Raw genomic sequence first — 26,695 nt, forward strand, 5'->3', positions numbered from 1 at the left:
TGGGAAGATGTCTTTTACTGAAAATTAAATAAATGAAAATGATTATTAGATAGAAACTTCCCAGTACAAATTTGTGTGTGTGTGTATGTGTGTGTGTGTTTATGTGTATATCTATCTATCCTTGAGGGTTTTGTTTAGAATTCTGTTGACATTCTTGTGAATTTCTGTTGGCATCACCAGTTAGGCTAATATATAGAGAATATAATACATAATGTGCCATGAGGTTTAGTGCTCAAGCAACATTCCAAAAATTCTGCAAAAAATTAACAGAGCCTTATTAGCATTTTTTTTTTCTTTTTGTAAAACTGTATTTCTTCCTTCTCACTCAATCATTTAACTTCAGGGGCATTTTTTTCTAGCATTTTTTGGGGGCCAAAATATAGATTTTAGTTTGAAATTGGACTGAGAGCTTCAGACTCTCCACTCCAGGTTGGATATGATTTAAGACTTATTTATCAGCTAACCTGAATATGGCCACATCAAGACTGACAGTAAGGCCCCAAAACTGACTTTCCACTTTTCTGCCTCAGGCCCTAGATGTCAGGGTAGAAAGCATTGTTGTTTTTAATATTTCTGGTTTTGGTCTGTTTCCAGGTGTTTTAGAGAATAGATATTTTCATGATGTATTGGCCCTGAAAACAAGCCCCAGGTTGTTCAAATACTATTTTCCTTTAAAAATAATGAGATATAAAAGTAATTTTGAGTAGTCATTAATACTTAATCCAAGCACTTGGTTTTAAATGTTTCTCATCTCCTAAGGGCTGTGTATTTTTTCTAGGCAGTAGGCCTCTTTGAATTGTTAATCAGCAGCTGTCTAAAGAGGTTTTTTTTTTCCTGGGCAGTGCTGCTAGTGATGTCACTTCCCCTTTGGCAAACAGCCCACAGCTCTGTTGTTTCTGAAATTGGTCTCTGGGAGGGGAAAGAGCGAGTGAGAGCATGCCGTGTCCTGGGACCCTGTTTATTTAACATTCCCAGCTAAAGAAACCCTACCTTAAAAAAGATTGTGCATGTAGTCTTTCCTTATCAGATGAAGAAATAAGTATGCGTTTTTCGAAATTTCTTTGTTTACACTCTTAGCTTGGATTATGAGTTTGCAAAATGCCTTTCCTTTTGGGCCTGCGACAGGTAACTTGTTTTTGGATTCTTGTTTTTTTACTGGTTAGGGTGGAGAATAAGACGTTTTGCTGGTTTTTAAAGCTACCGGGTTTCCTTGTCAAATGAGTTCTCAATTTGACAAGGAAATGAATTCTCAAAATTCACTTTGTTCATATTTCCACTGGTCTATTTGAGATGAAAAAGATATTTATATCATAACGTTGAAAAATCCTGAAGATTGAACAAATTTTTAAAGGAATCAGCATAAAAATTTGTTCTCTCTTTCAAATATTTCTAATTCTGTTCTAAATTTGAGTTACATATTTTTCTCTGTACCAGTTTTGCTGTAAATAAATCAAAAATTACTGTCAGAATTAATGTGTACTTTTAAAATATTTGTGAAGTTTCTCTTTTTAAAATACCAAATTAATTGGTTCCCATTTGGCATCCAACACTGCAGCTTGCTCTTTTAGATCCAGAATTTAGTAGTGTAAATTTAATAAATGACAGCTTAGGAATCAACCTGTCCTTTAATTAAAATATTCTCATCTAACATGTATTTATTTCATCTAGCATGTATTTATTTTGGGGGGGAAATCAAGTGTTTGGTGTGATGAGTTTTAAATGTTTTGCTATCTAAAATATTTAGTACCAGCAAATTATTTGATAAAAATGAAATAGATTTAATTTATAGTTGCCTAGTTTTTAAAACACAAATAATTAAAGAAAGAATTTTTTTGCAAGGATTACCTGACGCATGGAGTTCAATTGTTTTTAAATTATTTATACTATTTTAAATAAAGATAAGATTATGGAAATTTTAATATGGTAATAACAGACCATTTTGCATTATATATTATGTCTTGTATCAGCAAATTAGGTCTCTAGAAAATATACCTTTTGGTAGAATTCTTATAAACCACTTGATATTGAATTTGTGTCTATGGGAGATAAACTCTATGACCTCTGAATATTTTCAGCTCAGATTCACCTCCTAAAAGGAAATGTGGATAGCTTCTGATTATATTTATGTGTTCTGTTCAGTCTATTACTGGTAAAAGAGATTCAATATCTGAAACAAGTTTACTTGCCTATTTTTGCTGTCTTTGCAATTAGCCTTACTATAAGGGCTAATATTTGCACTTGCTTTTTGTTCAATAAATCTCATAGCTTTTTATCTGAAAACCATCTAAATTTTTTGCATGTCCCAACAGATGTGTACATATCCCCCATCCCCTGTTCTCTACTATCTACCCATTCATCTTTCTTTTTTTCCTAATCAGGTAGTTGTATTTCTCATTCAGTTATTTTCATTGTTTAATTTATTGCTCTATTACCTTACTTCTGTTCTCTTCACACACTTTTCTTTCTATTTTTAGTGTTGTTAGCCACCTAGAGTAGCCCCACGGCGAGATAGGCAGCAAGTATATTTAATAAATAACGATTAAATATATGAACACAACAATTGTTTTAGAAGCCAAGCATTAGGTTTGAACTCTGAAATAAGGCTGCCAGAGGTTAACTTAATCAACTCATAAAATAATCACTCTTGTTACAAATTTCAGGACTCATTTTCACCACTACCCATCTTAGAACAGCCCAAACGTTTTCTTTCATTACCCAAAAACACCCTTTGGAAAATCGTTTTGAATTTTGAGGACTCTTTGTAAGTCTCTCCCTCCTTCAGCACTGTTGTAACTTCAAATAATTGCTGAATGAATGCCAGTCCAGTTTGTTTCAAAGTTTTAGGTTGGATAAGTTGAAATGTTCACATCAAAATTCCATTGCAATTAAATCTAGTTTTTGTTTCTGTATGATATGCCTTTTTTCCTTCTTCTCATTTACTCTAGTATTTAAAAGATAGAATGAATATTATGTTTCAGAGTAATATAATACATGTAATACTTTCTTTAGAAGGAAACTAGATTTCCTCAAATGTTTATGTGGTATTTAGGGAAAAAACTAAATTTCATCAAAGCAAATAGACAAAAGGATTAACAAAAACGTAACAAAATTTAGTGCATTTTCAGTTTTAGTTTCTTTTCAAGATATCTTCAGATTTATTTAAAAATTTATTTAATGTAACACCTAATTTAATTAGTTGAATGCAAGTGATGCTAGGCTTTTTTCTTTTTCTTTCTTTTACAATTTCAGTCAGTTCTTGTGTTTTATAGCAGAATTGAAATCAGCAATTAGTTAAAATATGTAAACTTGCTACATTAATGTTTTACTGAAATATGTGATATGTTCTCCTTTTCTAAAATGGGGAAACTGAGTAGGCCAATAGGAAAGGCTATATTTTAGTAATGTTTCATTAGCTAATATTTAATATGTAACAGTAAAGCTCTTATCAATATTTCTCATCTAAATGACTTTATGCACAAACTTCTTTGATTAAGCAGAGGCAGGCAATTTTTATCAGTTTTTAAAAGATCACATCCCACTGCCATCATCCCAGAGACCGCTAGAGGCAAGGGAGTAATGCGGCGATTTAACTAATGGGATTTTGTTTATGTCATTTGGTGTCTTAAACCAGCCGAGCCTAGTGATTAAAATTTGAGTAAAAATATTTCCAGCTAAAAATGGCCCATTTTCTGTAGAATTTAAGTACTTTTCTGGGAAGCCCAGAGGGTTACAGAAAAGGGCCTGTGGGATGCATGGATTACCCATTTCTGAACTAAGGTTCAACAGAAATCCGATCCTGCTTTTAAAAAGGAAAGTACAATTGAATGTGAAAAAGCTTTTCCCCTTATTATTTAACTTCACTCTTAAAACTAATTATAGCCTTTTAAACAACATAACATGGTACAAGTTCAAGCTGTTCTTATTATACAATGATTTCTGCAGAAAATATCGCACATATCAATCAACATCAATAAACCATAATGTATAAAATCTGTAATTAGTAGGTTGGGAACAGCTTCTTTTCTTTTTGAGCACTGTAGAGATAAATTTCTGACATTTTATACTAAGAGTTCCCCACATCTCTTAACAAATCAGAATGTGGACAAGTTATAAAAGCTCAAACTGTAATCAAAAATTGAAAAAAGCACATACCATAATCAGACATGAGTCTGAGGTTGTCATTAAAAGAAATTGTCCAGTAAAATTGACTGTAGAAGAACTTTGTTTTTGGTTTTGGTTTACATTTCTGTAAAGTTATGGCTTGAATATTTATCTGCAAAAGTTTAAGGAGAGACTTCAACAAGTATCCTGGTTGTCCAAAAATGCTGACCACTATCTACTGTTTTCTATGGGAAAAACAAACAGCTGGGGGGTTTGGGGGAATTAGTGCATCTCATTGGTTTCTTGTCACCTAAAAATGTTCCACATACTTCTAGAAAGTAGATGCCAAGTGTCATTCCCCTGCATAATTCTTAATTTTAGTGATGAAAAGGCCAGAGTATTTCTACTTGCTTATTTGAGGTGGGTAGGAATACTATAAGAAAATTTATGCATCTGCCAGGCAGCCCTCTCCTAGTTTTGGAAGTGGGGAAATGGAAATTGCTTCCACAATTTTCTGAGAATCTCATTAATACTCATTATATTTGTTACTAGAAGTTTCCACATTCACGGTGATTAAAAATGGCAAGTGGATTAAATCAGATAAATTAAGTAGATAATTAGGAGTCCGAAATGCACTTTTTAGCTAGCCACACAGCAGGGCTAGGGCTAGGGCCCCAGAATATACAGCTAAGTTTGCATCTAGGGCCTTAGCGTCCAGTGTTACCACCTGTCGCCTCTTACGGCTTAGACACTGGAACATGGACGAACATGGACATGAGGTCCAAGTGGAAGCTTGCTTCTGCAATGTTTAAAGGGGACAAGCTCTTTGGGGAGGCCCTAGACCCTATCCTTATCTAAAATAAGGACAAGAAGAAGGTCATGCCTTCTATTACAAAAAAGTCTGAGCGTAAGGGTTCCAATTTTTATAGAAAGCAGTCCTTTTGGACCGCTGAATCTTCCTCCAACTCCGGTTCTTTTCAACGACCCTACTCCCGGGGTCCTGACAGGCCCCAGGACAGTCAGTCCTTTCGAGACAGGGGGCCGCCAAGAGAACTTCTCCAAGCATCCCTTTCGTGGGGGGTCTGGTCCAGACCCTTCAGGCACTATAAGTGACTACCAGCAGATGGCTCGCATTGGAGAGCGTCTTCAGCTGTTCCATGCCCAATGGGAGTGGATCACACCAGACCAGTGGGTCCTGCAAATGATTCGCATAGGACTAATCTTAGAATTCATTTCACCTCCACCCGACATTTCATTCGATGCCCAACTCCCTCTGGTCCGGTCAAGAAGGCTCTCATGGAATAGGAGATCCTTCACCTCAGGGACATCGGCCATAGAACAGGTTCCGTTAGGGCAGGAAAGGACAGGGTTTTACTCCATTCTGTTCCTGGTCCCCAAGAATTCGAGGAGGGGTAGAGGGAAATACTAGATTTAAAAAAGCTAAACCATCATATAGCATACAAAAGGTTCAAGATGCAGTCCCTCCAGTCAATCTTGGGCTGCATCAGGTCGGGAGATCTACTAACATCTATAGATCTCAAGGAGGCTTACCTCCATGTCCCCGTTCGCAGAGCTCACCACAGATTCCTGAGGTTCTTTTATGCAGGCCACCACTACCAGTACAGGGCCCTGCCATTCGTCCTGTCATCCGCCCCCAGAACGTTTACAAAGCTCCTCGCAGCAGTAGTGGCCTTCCTCAGATCTTGTCCAGTGTGGCTCCAATGCTATCTGGACAACATTCTCATCCAGTCGTTGTCCCGCCAGCAAGTGGTGCAAGATCTACAGTACACCATGAGCATCCTATAGAAGCACGGGTTCTCAATCAACCTGGAAAAAAAGTCATCTAAAGCCGGCTACCAGGTTACAACATCTAGGTGCCATCATAGACACTATGAACTGTCAGGTTTCCCTGCCTCCAGAGCAGATGGTGATCTTGCTTCTCCATCGTGCCTTGGGCAAGACTTCATTCTCAGCAACTCCAATGGCATCTATTGCCACATCAACGTGCCAACAACAGCAACTCTCCAGCACTGATTCCGGTCCCCCCTTCAGGTACGACACTCCCTCCAGTGGTGGCTGTCCCCCGTCCTGGCGACGGGCACCTTCTTCAAGGAGCCGGGACCCCTGGCCATAACAACGGATGCCAGCCTCTTCGGCTAGGGGGCACACTTCTGCAACCAAATTGCCCAGGGCAAGTGGTCAGCAGCCGAGGCAAAGCACAGCATCAATTGGCTAGAGCTGAGGGCTCTACTCCACTTCCACAACAGCATACAGGGGCATCACGTGACAATCCTCACGGACAATGTGGCCACCAAGTCACACATAAACCGCCAAGGGGGCACCCCATCCAGGTCCTGGGTGGTGGAGGCTGACTTCCTGGGAAGGTGGGCAGAAAGACACCTATGCTCAATTCAGGCAGAGCACATCTCCGGGGTGAACAACATCCAGGTGGATTGGCTAAGCAGGGCCACGATTGACCATTCAGAGTGGCGCCTGCATCCAGACCTGTTCCACCAACTGTTTCAGAGGTTTGGCTGACCGCTAGTCACCCTATTTGCTATCCCAGAGAGCACACACCTTCCCAGGTTCTTCACCAGATTCCATACCCCGCAAGCGGAGGGGATCACGCTCTTCACTGTCCCTGGCCTCCAGGTCTACTATATGAGTTACCACCGTTACCTCTTCTTCCCAGAGTGATTCGGAAGATCCTGACGTTGGAAGCAGAGGTCCTGCTTGTGGCTCCATTCTGGCCCAGAAGAACCTGGTTCGCCGATCTGGTGAGTCTTTCCGTCATTCCGCCATGGTGGATTCCCAGCACAAAGTCTCTCTCAGCCAGGGGGCGCTTCAACATCCAGAGCCTCAGTGACTACAACTAGCTGTCTGGCATTGAGAGGGACCTCCTGAGTAGGGACAGACTCTCCACCAAGGTCATTCACACCATTCAGGTGTCCAGGTGACCTTCCATGACCAGGATATATGACTCCACCTGGAGATCTTTCGACAACTGGTGCACGGCTCATGGCATGAAGGCAACCTTGGCTACAGTTCCATATTGGACTATTTGCAAGATGGACTGGACCAGGGCCTGGCACCTAACACACTCAGGCACCAGGTGGCTGTCCTGTCCATGATTCTGGCCCCGGAATAGCATTCATCTCTTGGTCGTCATCCCATCATCTGTAGTCTCCTGTGGGGCGCAGTCGTCCACAGGTACCCGTCAAGGGATCTCAATGTCGTGTTATGGGCCCTGATTGGACCGCCTTTTGAACCACTGCGGTCCACCAGTCTTAAGCATTTGACGTTTAAAATCGCCTTTTTGATTGTCATCACTTCTGCACAGCGTATTTCGGAATTGGCAGCCCTGTCGATTTGGGAGGACTTGTGTCTGATACAACCAGACAGGGTGACCTTCCAACTGGGCCCGGTATTTATCCCCAAGATCAACTCTTGGTTCCATCGGGCCAAGGAGGTCATCCTTCCGGATTTTTGCCCGCATCCCAAACATCCTAAAGAGAAGAGATGGCACATTCTCGATGTTCATAGGATGATCCGTAAGTACACCGACGTTCCAAATCGCTCTTTGTATCTTTTCAACCTGCATCCCAAGGCCGCAAAGTTTCCTCTCCTACCATTGGGCGTTGGCTGCGGGCATGCATTACCTTCGCCCACATTCTCCAGGTCAAAGCGGTGCCACGCTGTATCACCGCACATTCTACGAAGAGCGCCGCCACCACAGTGGCTTGGGCAATCCAGGCACCAATAGAGGAGATTTGCAGGGCGGCAACTTGGACTTCCTTGTCTCCTTTTATTCGGAACTACAAATTGGACAAATTTTCTTCTGCGGATGGGGCATTTGGGAGATGAGTCCTTCAGGGCATTCATACCAGCGGAGAGACCCTGGACACGACAGTTTCCCACCCTAGTGACATTTAGCTTGGATAGTCCCATGCTTGGACTCTCCAAGCAGCGCCCAGGAAAATGACCATTGGCTTACCTGAAGGGTTGTTTTCTGGGCGCTGCGAAGGAGAGTTCAACCTCACCCTTTCTCCGCTATTTGTTGCAGACTTTTAGACTGGCCATATGGACATAGTTGCAGAATTGTTTTGGATTGATTATATGGACTTCGTTCTTTGACTTCTCAACGCGCAACAGTTTCACACCTTTATTGAAAAAAAACGGAGACCGGTCAGCACCAGAGGCATGGCTAAAGGTTTCAATTCAGTCCTGGGCAGATTGGCTGTATTTAACCCATGCTTGGATTCTCCTTCACAGCGTCCAGAAAACGACCCTTCAGGTAAGCCAATGGTCATTCTCTGGAAGATGTAACCGGAAAAGAAATTGAGATAAGCTTTTGGCAACCAGGTTATCTCATTTAGCACTGTTGTGATTTGTGAAGGAGAAATAATGTCAGTGTATATTCAGACACAGTGAAAGTTTATGTGAACTTTTGAGCTTGTTATAGATTCCAGGGAAATTATTCCATGTATGGGTAAGAATTCCCCTCCCCTTTAGAAACTGGTACTTTGACGTTGGCACTTTGAAAATGATGCCAGATGTCTTTTTGTAATGAATGCTAACTTCTTTTGGGATAAAAAGAGTTGATGGAACTCTTTAATTCTAAGATTCCTGTGTATTGATTTAAATATATAATGAGTCTCTTTAAGAATAGCAGAATTGTTTTATTTACATGATCTAAAATCAGTTTGATGATTTGGGAAAAAAAAACAGTGGAATAATGTTTGGCATGTTTGTTTATATAAAATTTCAAAGGCTTTACCCAAAAACTTCTCAAGGATTTCTGGGGTTGGTCCAGGTGACACTTTTACTCTGCCTCATTCTCTAAATTTTGAAGAGGTCCAGTTTAATGTCATTTTTAATTTTTAATCCTCCCATGGTTTTCTAGTCTTTGTTTATTTCTTTTTCAACAGGAAGTTGTTTGTTTCTTTTTCTTTTGATTGATAACTGTGATGCTTTCCAAAATAGATAGTTTTATGTTTTAAAATCTTTCCTAATTATGATGATGCTAATTTATTTAGTCTTTCATATTCAATATTCTGAGAAATAGTCGCAAATGTTATTTTTCTATTATCAGCTAAATTAAAGCATGCTGTTTGGTATCTTACATTGGTTAACCAACAAGACAAGCAATTCTTGGTTCAAATCATAATTATATATCCTCTCCTTAGTAAGCTTCCTTTGATGCCTTCCAGACATGTTAAATTTCAACTCCTTTCCATTTTGTATAAACTCTGTTACTTGTCTCATTACTTACTGTCTTCACTTCACTTCCTCTCTTTGCTTTCTCCTCATTATCATTCTTTATTGTAAAGATTGAACTTTTTTGCTTATGATCCAAGGCACTGTGCTTTAATGTAAGGTGACCAGATTTTCAGATTGGTAAAGAGGGACACCTTTGACCAGGGGGGGGGGGTTGATTAAAATTTTTATACGGAGCAACAAAAATTTCCATACAACGCAAAAATAGTATTGTAATATTTTTTTTATTTCAACATAACTACAATTTACAAATATAAATTGTAACTGTTGCCAAACATCAAAATTTTGATCACATGACCATAAGGATGCTGCAACGGTCGCTAAGTGTGAAAATGATCGCTAAATGTGAAAAAGGGTCATCAGTCACTTTTTTTCAATGCCATTGTAACTTTGGTCACTATACCACCTTTCTTGCCACAGTTCTTAAGTGAATAACTGCAGCTGATAAGTTAGTAACATAAGTGAATCTGGTTTCCCCATTTGACTTTGTCAAAAGGTGATTATATGACCCCAGAACACTGAAACCATCATAAATATGAATCTGTTGCCAAACGTCAAAATTTTGATTGCGTGACCATGAGGATGCTGCAATGGTCGCTAAGTGTGAAAATGGTCATCAGTCACTTTTTTCAATGCCATTGTAACTTTGGTCACTAAGCCCATTATACCACCTTTCTTGCCACAGTTCTTAAGTGAATAACTGCAGCTGGTATTTTGTATTTTGGATAGAATCTTTTTTTAAATAGTCTAAGACAATTTAAAAAAAGAATCAACACAGAATAAAACTATTTTAAAAAATCCTATGCACAATAAATAAAATATTATTTTAAAATACATTAAAAAAATAAAAGAAAAAAACCCAGCTCACTTACCAGCAGGCAGGAATTCCAAGTCAATCCAGAATGATGTAGATGTTAATACAAAGAACTGAGCAAATTAAAATGGTGAAATTAGTCAGGGAAATATTTTTCAAAGAAACTTTGCCAACATTTTTTCCACACGAGCCGACCTCCAACCTCCATGCCCTCCCCTCTGGAAAATCCAGGAAGTAACACTCGCGACTTCTCTAGCCAAGTATTTCCTGCAGCTCTATGATACTGGGTCATCTTTTCTTATAAAATGAGGTAAAAGGGACGCGAGGGGGTCCGTTTTCTTGCTTTAAAATTTTAATATCTTCAATGAAAGTACTGAGACAGAGAGCGAGGGTTAGACAGAATGTCTTTTGTCTTGCCCCGGTTAGGATTTCTTAAGCAAATCCACTTTCAGCATGAAGCCAGAAAATCGGGACTTTTTAAAAACGCCCCGGACACGGGACAAATTGTTATAAATCGTGACTGTCCCGCTAAAATCGGGATGTCTGGTCACCTTATTTTAATGATGCTATAAATATAATACCAAATCACTACCTTGCCTTTGTTATTTATTTAACTTTTAGCCTTCTGGTACTATAACAATGTATTGCTAAGTAGATAGGAACTATTTCATAATACGATTCTGTGGCAGTAAATGTTTGAGCTAAATTAAGGCAGTAAAGTTAAAAAAACTATTATGTTTAAATGTTTTTGTGCTCCCCAATGCATTAGTTTAAAACATATGTATACATATTATAAAGCTTATGGCCTGGTTTGATCCAACTTTAGGCTACAGCAGCTACACCCTTTCCTGCATGGTCAGGGAGGAAGTTCTTATGTCACAGACACTGCAGATTGAAGATACTTTGCCAGTTGGCAAGGAATTCTAATTGTTGTTCTGCCAACACACCTATATATCTCAACTAAATACAGGCAGTCCTTGACTTATGACCACAATTGAGCCCAGAATTTATGTTGCTTAAGTGAGTTTTACCCCATTTAATGACTTTTCTTGCCACATTTGTTGCAAGTGTGATTTGTTGCAATTCACTGCAATTGTCAAACTAGTAACATGGTTGTTAAGTGAATCTGGCTTCCCCATTGACTTCGCTTGTCAGAACTTCGCAAAAGTTGATCACATGATCCCAGGACCATCATAAATGTAGTTGTCAACCATCTGAATGTAAATCACATGACCATGGGGATGCTACAACGATCATAAATGTAAAAAAGCAATCAATGCTTACAATGGCACTTTTTTTCAGTGCCATTGTAACTTTGAATGGTCACTGAATGAATGGTTGTAAGTCAAGCGTTACCTGTATGCAAACCGTAGTATAAAAACATGGAGTAAAATCAGTAGTAAATGAACTATATATAGACTTTTTCTAGACAAAACTACAGGTAATCTTCAAGTTACAATCACAATTCAGCCCAAAATTTTTGTTGCTAAGTGAGACAGACATTTGTTAAGTGAGTTTTGCTGCATTTTACAACCTTTCTTGCCACAGTTGTTAAATGAATCATTGTAGTTGTCAAATTAGTAACATAGTTGTTAAATGAATCTGGCTTTCCCATTGACTACTTGTCAGAAGGTTGCAAAAGAAGACACTGTAATCATTATAAATATGAGTCAGTTGCCAAGGGTTTGAATGTTGATCATGTGACCATGGGATGCTACAGTGATCCTAAGTGAAAAACGGTCATTAGTCATTTTTTTCATTGCCATTGCAACTTTGAAGAGTCACTAAATGAACTGTTATAAGTCAAGGACTACCTTGACTGATTATTTTTTTTGGCTTGCAGAATTTGTCAGTGTTTTATTGCAGGAACATTCAGAATTTTTGTTCACTTTCTGTACTTTAGAGGAGTATAATTCTGGCAGTTCCCTTCCATCCATTTCTGCTGCATGTGCAGATCCACAAAGGAGAGACGGAGAGAACGAGCAATGGGACCAGACTGATTTTATAGAAAATACTTAATTTTAATGCAACTAAAAACATTTCTGTTCAAACACAACATTTTTATTCAATTTGATGATATCAAGGAAACTTAAGCTTAATGAAGGTTTTCATTTCATTTCCAAGGATTAATTAACTTTGTGTGTTTCTCAGTTACAAGCTACCGATATCCTAGAGAAGTGATCCATAATCTATATCCAGAATATTGACAGGTATTTAAGCCTTGGGTTAATATATGCCTCACAAACCTTAGTTTGTGGGATTGAGACTCAAATGAGCCACCCCACTTATCAGATTGCTATGTTAGTAACACATTTCTTTCTTGCATTGTAGGACAAAGAAACCTGCATAGGAATCAACAATCAGAGTTACAGTTGTGAAACAGGCCATTGCTGTGGACAGTCTCAATGTTGCAATTACTATTATGAACTCTGGTGTAAGTTTTTAAAATTTATTTTATAATACAAATCATAACTACTTTTTCCATTTTTTTAATGGGCCTTAGTTTCATCCTGTAGTAACATCACCTGTCAGAATAGGATTAGTACTTCAGTTTTACAGTGATTCTATTACTGTATTTTTCAGAGTATGACGCACCTTTTTCCCTCAAAAAAGAGGCTGAAAATCTGGGTGCGTCTTATACACTAAATACAGCATTTTTTGCCTCCCGAAACCCCACCCCTTCACCAAAATCGTCATGCATAGCCTCTAGGAAGTTTTAGAGAACTCCTGGGGGCTGGGGAGGGCAGAAATGAGCAAAAAATGGCCCGTTTGCTCCATTTTACAACCCCCAACCCCCCAGGAGCACTCTAAGCTTCCTAAAGGCTGTCCATGCCCCCCCTTTTTTATATAAAAAATGGGCCCCTTTTTGCGAAAAATTTGCTGTTTTTTGCTCATTTTTGGCCCCATCACACCACCCCCCAGGAGCACCCTGTAAGCTCCCTAAAGGCTATTCATGCCTTTTGGGGGACGGGACGGGCGTGGTTTCACGAAAAACAGGGCATTTTTAGGAGGTTTGCAGAGTGCAAAAACTCCCCTCCCTCTTCAAAACCTTGCTGGATCTTATACTCCGGTGCGTCTTATACTCTGAAAAATACCACTTCCGGCAGATTATGACTCTATTCCTTATTAGGAAATTATTCTGTTAGATGGTAAAGTTTTTATTCTCTTTTCTGTTTTATTTAATTTTGGAAGAGGTCAGCCAAGGTTTTTGAGTTCATTGGTATCATCCAAATATTTACATCTCCCGTTTATTGGACATTGGTAAGGCAGCAGAGACTTTGAATAGATGCTTGGTGTCAGTAACAAGTACGAGCCAACACACTAAAGTTCAGTCCATAGTTGAAATGCAGGTCAGAGATATCAATGAATGATGAATCCACTAGATTAAGTGGACATTTTTAATATGTAATGATTTTTTTTATTTTTTTTTAAAGATTTCATATTGTTGGCATATACCATGAACAAACATTTTTGCTTGAATCTGACTTAAAGATTGTGGGAAAGAGTCTCTATTTCTGGCTGCATATCAAGGGATCAACTCCTCCAGATTTAAAATTGACTGCCTTTATTAAAGTTTATTTAACAATTTAACAAATTTTACAGGAAGAAATATAGGAAGCATAACAATAGCTACCTTAACAGTAACAAAACAACAAAAGGGGAACACCATCTGTTCATAACACATATATATCACATATTAAACAATATTTCAAATTTTCTTAACCTAAATTAAAAGAAATAATGATTATTGTTACAAAATGTCATAAATATATGTGGAAAAAGGACATATTGTGTCTTTACTGTATCTTTTGAATTTATTGCTTAATATCACAAATAATACTATTTTGCCAATTTCTCACTGTATTTTCCTTAGAAACATCCTTTGAGGTTTCTATTAGTCCTTTTCATTTAAACTTTTATTATCTCTAGATTATCGTTTTATTTGTTCAAAAGCTAAAGATTGTGATAGTAATAGTAATTGAGCAAATACTTGAGCACAAATAATACATTATTCTTGCTATCTTTCTTCATCTCTACAAGTTGGTAGGTAAGGCAGATTTAAATATCCCCAGTTCAAATTTCCATTGCTGTGTTTTGCTTTGCAAGAGCCCCGCTGTCCTAATGCTGTGATCCCCAGTCTTTCCAGCTTGGCCTGGTGTGGCCGTGTGAGTGGCAAGCTTACGCATACACATTTCCATTGGTGTGAGCAGTGGGCATGCACCCCCTCTCACATGAATGGAGTTTAGTGCGTGAGAAAGAAGGTGCTTGTGCGTGAAGCTCCATTTGCACGACGGGCAGGCATTTGCATTCATGGGTGAAGCTTCACTCGCATGAGTAAAGAACACTTGTGCTCACATGTGAAGCTCCACTTGCTTGAGCAGAGATTGCTCGTGCACAAAGCTATTCATGTGAATGGAGCTTCGAGCACGAGCGTAAAAGCCCACTGTTTGCACAAGGGGAGCTTCACACACCCACTTGTCTGCTGCTCACATGATTGGAGCTTCATGCACACACACTTGCCCATCAGTTGCGCAGCCCAGTTTCGAACAGGGGTTGGGGACCCTGCCCTAATGGGCAGATCATAAGTCCAGCTAGAGATGAATGCTATGGTTCTTATAACCTAGAGTGGACAGGGTTTAAAACAGCCAGGCAGCCATATTAAGATCAGTTCTGCTAAATAATCACCTGTTGAACTGCAACAATTTACATGTTTTGATGGGGATTCTGTACAGTTTTTTCTCTGGAAAATGAGGTACTGTCTTAGGAATTAATCTGAATCCTACCAATTCAATAGGTGAATTGTGTATGTTTCAGATTTATTCTTCTTCCATCTAGATAGCTGTTTTTCTCTTGACAAGTCAGCAGTGTTTTTGGTGCAAAAGGTTGTGTTACTGAAATCTAGTGATTGTCTTTCCTAGCCCATTACAAATACATGATACCCACAATAGTATTACTTCTCTCGTAAAATATTTTTAATAACCTATCTTCCTTTTCCTATTGTTTCAAATGAAAAATTCATTTTTTTAAACACAGTAAAACAGAATTTAAGCTCTATTCAGCTTGTTTTATATTAAGTGTCTGTGTGTATATATATATATATATATATGTATGTATGTATGTATGTATGTATGTATGTATATGTATATATATGTGTGTGTATATATATATATATATTTATATACTTATATATTTATATATTTAAAGTCACAACCCCTGGTATGCCCAAATATGGGAGGAAGGTCACACTTCCACTCTCTGTCTTCGGCTCGTCACAAGAGACCATCCAGACAGAAACCCAATATTTTTTACTGTTGCCTTTTTTGTTACATTTGTTATATTTATGCTGATAAATAAATAAAGGGAGACTAGTATAGATCTATTTCAAGCTATTTAGCTCTCATCAGCTAGCCATACCCAAGTTTTGGGAATCGAACCTGTGCTCTATTGCCTCCCAGGCAGGGAGTTAACCATTTGAGCTACAGAGAACGACTCCTTTATCAGCCAGCCAGGGTGGGAGGTATATACTTAAAGTCACATACTTGGGCATACCAGGGGTTGTGACTTTAAGTATATACCTCCCACCCTGGCTGGCTGATAAAGGAGTCGTTCTCTGTAGCTCAAATGGTTAACTCCCTGCCTGGGAGGCAATAGAGCACAGGTTCGATTCCCAAAACTTGGGTATGGCTAGCTGATGAGAGCTAAATAGCTTGAAATAGATCTATACTAGTCTCCCTTTATTTATTTATCAGCATAAATATAACACACACACACACACACATATATATATATATATATATACATATATACATGTATACATGTATACATGTATGTATGTGTGTGTATATATATATATATATATATATATTTATATACTTATATACTTATATACTTATATATTTATATATTTAAAGTCACAACCCCTGGTATGCCCAAATATGGGAGGAAGGTCACACTTCCACTCTCTGTCTTCGGCTCGTCACAAGAGACCATCCAGACAGAAACCCAATATTTTTTACTGTGGCTTTTTGTTACATTTGTTACATACATACATACATACATACATACATACATACATACATACATACACCCAATATTTTTACTGTTGCCTTTGTTACATTTATCAGTACAAACACAACACAAATGTAACAAAGGCAACAGTAAAAATATTGGGTTTCTGTCTGGATGGTCTCTTATGACGAGCCGATGGACAGAGAATGGAAGTAGTGACCTTCCTCACATATTTGGGCATACCAGGGGTTGTGACTTTAAATATATACCTTTCTCCCTGGCTCAGGAGGACCGCCTGTGGCTTAGTGGTTAATACATCTGCCTAATATGCAATACAGCCCAGGTTCGAATCCCAGTAAGGGTATGGCTAGCTGATGAGAGCTAAATAGCTTGAAATAGATCTATACTAGTCTCCCTTTATTTATTTATCAGCACAAACACAACATATGTGTGTGTGTGTGGTATTTGTGCTGATAAATATATATATGTTTGTCTGTATGTTTGGTAAATAACTTTCAGTAAGCATTTTAAATACATTTTTAATATAATTTTGTAGGGTAGACCACTATTGTAGGATAAGAATGTAAGTGGTAATCATTTACCTAAATTCAGTCTAAGGAAGCTTTTGCAGCTTAACAGTGATATCTAAAAATAAACTTCGAAAAGCCAACTTGGTATAGTGGTTAAAACACAGGTTAGAAAAAGGAAGACATGTGGTTTGATCCCACCATAGGCATGATGCCAACTGGGTGACCTTGGGACAGTTGCATTCTCTTAGACCTAGGAAGATGGCTGTGGCAAACAACTTCTGAAATCTTGGCAAGAAAATGGTAGGGACTCAGTCCAGGCAGACACCAGGAGTCAAGACTGATTGAAAGGTGGGGCGGGGGGAGCAGGATAAACTTGGAGCAGGACCTTACTTAAATCACCATAAAATGTTTTGCCTGATTTCTTCACTTTCTCTTCATTCATTATCACAGCTAATCAGTTAGATTTAAGCAAGATACAGGTAGTCCTGAACTTATAACCGCAATTGAGCCCAAAATTTCTGTTGTTAGGTGAGGCATTCGTTAAGTGACTTTTGCCCCATTTTATGCTTCCTTGCCACATTTTATGCTTCCTTGCCACAGTTGTTAAGTGAAGCACTGCAGTTGCTAAGTTAGTAACCCAGTTGTTAATTGAATCTGGCTTCCCCATTGACTTTGTTTGTCAGGAGGTCGCAAAAAAGTGATCAATGACGTTGGAATACAGCAACGGTTATAAATATGCCAAGCATCTGAATTTTGATCTCATGGTCATGGGGCTGCTGCAAAGATCATAACTGTGAAAAACAGTCATAAGTCACATTTTTCAGTGCTGTTGTAACTTTGAACGGACACTAAATGTTGTAAGTCAAAGACTATGCAATTGGAAGGCAGAGGCAGGCTTCCTGGGGAACGTAAAGAAATTACTTGTTATGCAGTTTATTTGGCTATACTGAGGCTTGCTGCTAGTAAGGCAGTGGCATCTATCCAAGTTTACTATGAACTCTTGGGCAGACTATTCTGTTCCTGTTCTTGAACAGTGAAAAAGAAAACATGTTTTTCCATTTTGAGTAGAGGATAAAAGGCTCTTCTCTCAGTGAACTTTTTGCTTCGATTCTTTGCATCAGAGAAACATTTTTTGTCTGCTTAAATATATTTCTATTTCACTCTATTATCTGTTGCTGTAGAATAGATGTTTGAGTAGTTAGAATCTTCATATGCCAACCAGGAGGAAATATTTTGAGGAAAAATGTCGACACAGTTTCTAAAAGTTGTTAATAAAGAAATACCTTTCTATGAACAAAAAGATAACTGTGGACACTTACATGTGTCTCCAATTATCTGTAGCAGAGATGATGAATCTGTAGTCTTCCAGGTATTGCTGAGCTTTGTCTCGTAGTATGTGTCACTATTAGGCTGCTCAAAATTGCTTCGAATATGAGATGGTGGCAAATAAATTTAATAATAAATAAAAATAATAAAATAAAATAAATCACCAAGGTGATTCAGACTTCTGGGATGGAAGTTCAACAGTTTCTAGAAGTACAAATTTTTGTATTACAGGTTTCTGCAATATTAATACTCTCTTTGTCTAATATTTCACAAATATATATTCCATGATTCTATAGAAAGATTTGGAAACTATTATTGGTGTGATCAGACAAATTGAAGACTCAGACATGAATTTAACTGTCTGTTCAATAACTGGGAATGAAGCTTCAGTTTTTATTGCTTCCCCATAATAGCATTTCATTTCATGTTACCAGCTTGTCTCCACTCTCTATATTTTCTTTTTCATTTTAATTTCCTTTTTGTAGCAGTATTGTTTAAAATTTGAAAATCTAGTAAGTTGTATAAACAATGCAATGCAATTTTTCTGTCCTATTATCTGAATATATCAATTATATTAGTATACAGAATTTAACTTTTTAAGAAAGTGTATGTTGCTTCTGCTTACTAATTACCAAAGTTGTGCTGTAGAAATGAAAAAGCTGGACTAGCAATAGCAATAGCAGTTAGACTTATATACCGCTTCATAGGGCTTTCAGCCCTCTCTAAGCGGTTTACAGAGTCAGCATATCGCCCCCACAGTCTGGGTCCTCATTTCACCCACCTCGGAAGGATGGAAGGCTGAGTCAACCTTGAGCCGGTGAGATTAGAACCGCTGAACTGCAGATAACAGTCAGCTGAAGTGGCCTGCAGTACTGCACCCTAACCACTGCACCACCTCGGCTCTTCCTAGACTAGTATCTATATATAGGACTTTTTATAAAACACTGGCAGTTTTGTAGCCATAGTAGAGTTTTCTATTAGAAATTGTATATCCCTCTTGTCTTAAATATATAATTTATTTGTGGCTTGCAGGTATCAGCTCTCTATAAACAGCTCTCTATTTCATATTCTGCAGGACATAGACACCTCAATTCTAGAAAAGTGGGGGAAGGGGGTGTTTCTGTTGCCATAATCTTCCTCTTCCTCATCCTCCATACAATTATAAGTAGTTAGTTTCAATTTAATTATGGGTTTGTGGATACATGAATGTACCTACCAATGAGTAAGGTAAGCTTTGAGATGTCATCTTTTTAACAGCATCTACATTTTTTTTCTGGTAATAAATTGAAGCTTAGTGTGCCACTTTTCTTCATCAAGGCAAGTTGACCACTCAGAAAACCAGTTTATAAAGTCAGCATATTGCCCCCAACAATCTGGGTCTTCATTTTACCAACCTCGGAAGGTTGGATGACTGAGTCAATCTTGAATCAATCAGGATCAAAATGCTGGCAGTTAGCAGTATTAGCCTGCAATACTGCATTCTAACCACTGTGCAACCAAGGCGCCACCACAGAAACTACTGCTTTCTTCTAGTAGTTAATAGAATAATCTAAGGTATACTAGAATAATCTTTTGTGTCAAAATAAATGGGCTATATATACTGCATTGGTAATGAGACTACTGAGTATTCTAATAATTTACTGCAGGGCAAGTTAGTGGCTGTGCAGTGGCTGGTAGATTTTCCTCCCAATAAGTAAAAAAATCAATTGTGACGTTCCCAAGAGATGACCTAATTAATTTATGAGCCTCGAGACAAAGTTAAAAAAACACTATTCATTTATTAGGATTAACATCTTGGCATGTCCTTCTGTGGAGCCGAAACTGATTTCCACTTAATGGCATCTGAACTTTACCTCTGTGTCCCCTCCCCTCTGCCTGGGTCATCAATCACATTCACCAATAAGGTGTTACGGCAGGTTATGGACATGTGTATTCACATGCCAGCTGCAAGAATATGAGACCTGACTCTGGCCAAAAGTATGCATGGAATTCTCCTCCCTTCTCTATTCCACTTGATAGTAGTCATGGCAACACTTCACAAGTTGACATCAATATCTTCTCCCTAATGGGGAGGGGAAGTTCTTATAGATGGCTAAAATGTAGGTGAGCTATTCGTCAAAACCTGATGGCGATGCAAGGGTGACAATAAAGCAGGAAGAGTGGTCCCACTTATGACCTCTCCAGCAGCAGCTGATTCCCTCATAACTTCAACACATACACACACACACCACCACCACCACCACCACCACCACCACCTCCTGAATCAGCTGCTTTTAGAATCCTCTTCTGTTTTACTGGGAAGCTACCAGGGTGTTTGACTTGACCACCCATGCAGATTTTTTGGAAACAAAAGTGTGAAATCTCTCTTTAGCCAGCATTACAACCACACACAACCCACACAACATGTCTACGGTTTGCCAGTGACACACTGGCTCAGTGAAGTGAATTTCCTGCTTTAGCCAATGCAGCTGCTCTATTTGCTCTGTCAATCCATATGCAGCCATATCATAAGATGGAGACCAGAGGGGAGATCCTACATTGTTAGCATAGTCACAATACAGCAAAGCTCACATAAGAGGCAATGAATATTTCAACTGTAGTTCAGAAAAATTACAAAGCCAGCTGACATTACAAGAAAGAAACTTGTGTCCTATTAGCTACCTCAACTTGAATTTAGGATATGTAAATTTGCTCTCTGGTTGTATTTTTCTCCATAAATTTGCCTTATCTTGCAACTTTTTGAAATGTTGCTGTACTATGATACCTTAAGACAATGAATTAAGTATGCTCTTTCTCTTCATATTTTATTAAGAAATACTGCATATAAGCATTTCATGGTTTTGCTCAGAAATGCACATTTTTAGATGAAGTTGTTCAGCTAGAAGATATTCTTTCGGAAAAAAATAAAGCACTGGAAACCAAAATTAGTTTTGGTTTCCAAAACAAATTTCTTAAGATTTTATGTATTTTTTTCAGCCAGTACTGTTTTCCATATTTTAGCTATTATTGATCCAAAGTAAGAGATTACTCACATTTTAGGGTTTTGCAATGGGAAAGCTTACAATTAACAGAAAAAAATGAATTATTTTTTGTCCTACAGTTGCAATGAAAAATATATATAGTTGAATTAATTAACACAGATTTCTTTCTTAAGATTTTATGTATTTTTTTCAGCCAGTACTGTTTTCCATATTTTAGCTATTATTGATCCAAAGGAAGAGATTACTCACATTTTAGGCAATGGGAGAGCTTACAATTAACAGAAAAAAAAATGAATTATTTTTTTGTCCTACAGTTGCAATGAAAAATATATATAGTTGAATTAATTAACACAGATTTCTTTCTTAAGATTTATGTATTTTTTTCAGCCAGTACTGTTTTCCATATTTTAGCTATTATTGATCCAAAGGAAGAGATTACTCACATTTTAGGCAATGGGAGAGCTTACAATTAACAGAAAAAAAATGAATTATTTTTTGTCCCACAGTTGCAATGAAAAATATATATAGTTGAATTAATTAACACAGATTTCTGAGTAATTTTCCCAATCCTCAAAAGTTTTGCCCTAAATGAGCAACTAAATGAGCATTGCCACCAGAGATTATCATATGTACCAATTCGATTACAGTTCTCATTTTTCTTAAGATTATATAACTCTTCTTTCCCTAAATTATCTTTTATGTAAAATGTAAAGTACTTTTCTTTGCTCAGAATCTACCTGTACTCACACCTCAGGTTCAGGCATTATATAAGAAGGGAAAAAACAAATCTGCACTCATGCACACATACACACATACATAGTACATACATACACTTTATAATTTTTTTTAAATAACCCAAGGCAGCACATATACCTTATACTCCTTTCTCCTCCTATTTTCTCCACAACAATCCTGTTAGGTGAGTTGGGTTGAGAGAAAATGAGTGGCCCAAGTCACTCAGCCGGTTTTCTTTTGCAACATTAGGTATAGCCCTTCTATGATATTCTCCCTCCCCCCCCCTGCCCTCATCCCCTCTGTTAAACATTGGGAATTTTTATGGTATTTTCATCTTGTAATGCTATAAATGGAAAAGAAAATTTCTGGTAATTTGGGCTGTTTATCATGAGCATTTTACTACCTTAAGGATACTTTGTTATTTTTTTAACAAAACTAAGGTACAATGTTTTTTATAACAACCATATATTTAATGTCTTGGTTATTTCATCTTTCTTTCCCATTCATACTTATTTTTTTTTATCTTACCTGGCATGGCGTGAGACTTAAAATATGCTCTCATTTCTGTCAGAAGCAATAGTTCTCACTTGACCTCCATGACATCAACTGGGGGCTTCCCACAGGCCACTTTCATTCAAATCTTCATTTTAAGTCTTTGTGATGAGTCTTATTTTCAGTTGACTGGAATAAACATGTAAAAATACCTGATAACTCTGCATGTTGCTTGTATTTATGTCTCCTGACAGTTGATCTATTGACAGATGCAGACTCGCTGTAAATGGTTACACACATATGCAGTAGTTATAGATAAAGCTTTTCTTCTGAAGAAGAAATACTCTGAATAAGATTTAATTTGCCTTCCTCCTTTTTCTTTTTCCATAGGGTTCTGGCTAGTATGGACGATCATCATCATTTTGAGTTGCTGTTGTGTCTGCCACCACCGACGCGCCAAACACAGACTTCAGGCACAACAAAGGCAACATGAAATTAACTTGATTGCCTATCGTGAAGCTCATAACTACTCCACCCTGCCATTTTATTTCCGTATGTACTGCATGCAAGGAGTAGCTGTCTTCAAAGACCAAGACCAAAATATTGCTATATTGAGAGGGAACATGAATACAACAGGGAATCCCCCCCCCCAAAAAAAAAGTGGCAGGAGTGGTACAGAAAGGTTGGTTGATGAGGACAGAGTGCAGGTTTATAATATCCTGAGAGACTGCGCCCTATCCTTTCTAGCAATTTGACTGTGGTAGTTGAAGCTGGCTAACCTTTAATTGATACAGGCAAAATATAAGCTCTATAGGTGACTGACTGAAACACAAAAACAAAACCATGAGATAACTTTGTATCAAGCATGGTAAAGCTATATTCCCTTTTGAGTTATTTTCCAGACTGTACTGTAAAAAGGAACAAGAGGCATATTTGCTGATTAGTCTGAACAAAATCAGTAGTAGTAATAAAAGCTGAGCTGTTTTTATATTTTATATTTTTTCCTCTGTGACTAATACAACATCAGTGTCATGGAGATATAATAAAAAGGAGCTGCAACATATCATTAGAATGCAAAAGGAGCTAGATAGCTGAGATCTCTTGTTATTAGTATTTGTAATAGTGTCTGATGCCACTTTTCTGTCTGTGTTTTACTAAAAAATGTAGACATATTTAGTAAATCAAGAACAGGCAACTGGAGAATTCCCAATGTTCCTCAGTGCAATTACTATAAATCCCAGATAATAGCACAGATTATGAGAACTGTAATCCAAAATATCTGCAAGATACCAGTGTTAAATTTGGCAAGGGGTAAGAAAAGGAAATATGGAAAGAAAAAGTAAGTAAAGGGAAAGTATATACATGTCAAGTTTATTTCTGAGAAATAGTACTGTAGATAAAGGGATCTCTAATTTTATAATGGATGGTCAGATATCTATATATTTCCTTTTCTTCTCCAGAATTTTGTTTAGTCATGGGGCAGATAATTAATTTAGCATCACTTGTATCAAAGGCCACTTAAATTGCTTATATGAATTTCTGGGTTTGAATATTGCCTGCATGTTAGTGCATAAGCAATTGCTACTTCCTAAATGAAGTAAGAAATTCAGATTTTGTAAAAAATAAAATAGCTAGATATGTACTTATATAAAACAAATGGGTCTTAATGTGATTGAGATTTCATCTATATAGAAATATGGAAGTAACTTGTCCTCCCTACCTCCCCATTTAGGATTTTTGCCAAATTATTTACTACCTCCCTATGAGGAAGTGGTGAATCGACCGCCAACCCCTCCCCCACCATATAGTGCCTTACATCAGCAATGCATTCCAACTGGCAATGGCAGTACAGCACCAGATACAAGAAATCTACAGCCAGCTCAGGCAGGCACGCTGTCAGGAGCAGAAAGCAATAATGGAAATATGGACAGCACTGCTTCTCCAAGCATCGGGAATTCTGAATCCTCCAGTCCATCAGTTGAGCGATCAATTACCAAAGCAACATGTGGTGAGCCAAGGAATTTCAGCAGTAGAGTGGAATTAGAAGATGCAACTGACCATGTATCTACTTCTGATAAGGAGTCAGAGTGCAAGGAAGAATTGCTTAAGGATTACAACTCAGAAAGCTTAGATCAAAACAGCGCTTTTTCAGATGCTAAAGACAAGACACCAGGCAGACACCGAAGGTTTACCGGAGATTCCGGCATTGAAATATGTATCTGTAACCAGGACCACCATGATAATGATCTCAAGGAGTTAGATGGGTTCATTGATGATGGATCCATAGACTTCTGTGATAGTTGCAGTGGCCATCCACCCCATGGCGATGAGGAAGAAGGGCTTTTCAGTGCTTCAGATGAACAGCATGGAGAACACAACCACCACCACCTCTCCAGACAACCTGTGTGTGTGCTCCTGAACACCATAAATGAGCAGGACTCTCCAAACTCTTATGCCAATACATCTCCCAGCTAAAACAACATCAGAAGGGAAGATCTACAAAATGATAAATATAACCAAAACCAAATTGGTTCATCTTTTTCTTCAGATGTAACTATGGGAATAATTTAAAATCTGTTGAAAAGGGGGCAGGCATGTTTAGGCTTTTCTTTTCTTCTTTTTGTGCTAAAATTGCCTCTTCTGTCCTCTGACTGTTTAGGGACTTGATTTAAAGTGTGATCATTTATATAGAGAGAAAAGAGAAAAAACACTTCCTATTGCTGCTTTTGGTGATGGTTTATTTGGTTGATTGTCACCTTAAAAGTTTTCAGGATCTGCTTTATTTTCTGATCAGAAACATCAAATGTTTGAGAACAAGGAGTACTAGTGTTTAACATCCCTCTCCTGCCCTCCCCCACCCGCCCCCACCTGGTCTCATTAGTGTATTTTCCCCATCCCTCTTTTCAGGTGTCTTCCCAAAAGCCTGTGGCATTTGATAGCCCTGGCAATACATTTAGGTAGTACTATGGAGAAGTTGAAATAAATTCCCAAAAGAGTGGGTTGTTACGGTTTTTGCTTTTAGCCAATAGAATGCATCTCTGATGCATTTTGATTACAACAGTCTGTAATAAATGTTTTCTTCTTGAAGCTGGTAAAGGACCAGTTTCTTCCAAAAACAAAAACGATAACCAAAAATACAGCGTTTATGCAAGAGGGGCCTTCAGACATTGCCCTTTATTTTATTTTTAAGGCAAATGTGTAGCTATAAGTTGAGACTTCTTGAAGAAGTTCTCCTTTTCCAGTACTTGGTCTTTACGTAACTTGCAACTAGTATGCTGCAGTGCAAAAGGACAGGGGCTTTGCAATTTCAGACCAGCACACTAGTTAAAAATGACAAAACCAAAACATACAAAAGAACAGGGCTGTCTTCAGGTGCCTTCAGATTTCAGCGATGCTTTTTGAACAAATGGAGAAATCAATTGCAAATGGATAATTTGCAACATTAATGTGGAAGACCTGTGCAGTATTTTCTTTCCTTAGTCCAAAAGTTAGTACGATTCTAACAAGTGACCACTTAAAAGAACTGAGTGTCTGTGTTTCGCTCTCTTGAAAGCGGCACAGGCTACTGTACAATGTCTCTGAGTATGTGTGTGTGTATGTGTGTCTGCATGCGTGTTTCCTACTGGTAAGATGAAATTTGCTGCTGTAAGACTGCAGGAAAAAAAAGACTTGCTTTGCTTTAACCAAACAATGGACTTTTTGTTAGTAACAACACCAAAGGGAAGGGGAAGAAACTCAAAACAACTGAAACTAACATTCCTCGGAGTGTTCCTGTGGAAGAGACCAACCCTTGGTTTCTATATTGTGTGATGGACATATCTTTTTATTTTCCCCTTTCCCTTTTTCTTGAATTACGGTTGTCTGGGTCATTTATTGTTATAAAATAGACTTTCAGATTTGATTGTTTGAAACCAAAATCAGTTTGAAATATGGTGTAAACCCAAATATAATGCCTTTTTTCTGATAATTCCTTGTGTTTCATTTTCTTTGGGGGAAAATAGAGCAGAAACATCACAATGAAAAATGTTTGTTTACATTTGGTCATGGAATTCTGAAATTAATCCAGAGTTATGTGGATGCAATGTTATTCTTAACAGATACACTGCCAGCAGCAGGTACAGCTATATACAGCTATATGGTGAAAATAGCAATACTGTAGAAGCCAGAGCTGCACTTTAAATTAGACTATTCTTCCCATCTTGCTTACTACCATGGAAAAACCAGGACAAATAAATAGATCTCAAATGTCTTACTTTTGGAAGAATATTTCCCATTTATGAATTAGGTAGAAATAGAAAAGAAACCTGATGTTATTTGTTTTAATATCTCTTTATCAGTGATCAAAATCCCATTCTGACTTTGATTTGAATTGCATTACACGAAATTGCTTGGTGACATCGAGTTTAATTTCAGATCTGGAAAAAAATCTA

General features: G+C 37.9%; 1 protein-coding gene across 2 annotated transcripts in view; it reads left to right on the plus strand.

Annotated features, from left to right (window-relative positions):
• The window catches only part of WBP1L (WW domain binding protein 1 like), a 50,329-nt gene extending 24,097 nt beyond the window's left edge, over nt 1-26,232 (plus strand). Inside the window, exons 1-4 of one of the 2 annotated variants that reach the window (XM_014056694.2) lie at nt 874-1,125; nt 12,524-12,626; nt 22,656-22,817; nt 23,998-26,232. In XM_014056694.2, coding sequence (XP_013912169.1) covers nt 1,099-1,125; nt 12,524-12,626; nt 22,656-22,817; nt 23,998-24,740 — 1,035 coding nt within the window. In that variant the 5' untranslated portion in view covers nt 874-1,098 and the 3' untranslated portion in view covers nt 24,741-26,232. Of the gene's footprint in view, nt 1-873; nt 1,126-12,523; nt 12,627-22,655; nt 22,818-23,997 lie in introns of those variants that run through there. The other variant, XM_014056692.2, reaches the window with a different exon arrangement.
• The last annotated feature ends 463 nt before the right edge of the window (nt 26,233-26,695 follow it).

The sequence above is a fragment of the Thamnophis sirtalis genome, unplaced genomic scaffold (assembly GCF_051295495.1).
Source record: "Thamnophis sirtalis isolate CommonGarterSnake01/CBP01778 unplaced genomic scaffold, rThaSir2_p1.2 scaffold_11, whole genome shotgun sequence".
NCBI lineage: Eukaryota > Metazoa > Chordata > Lepidosauria > Squamata > Natricidae > Thamnophis > Thamnophis sirtalis.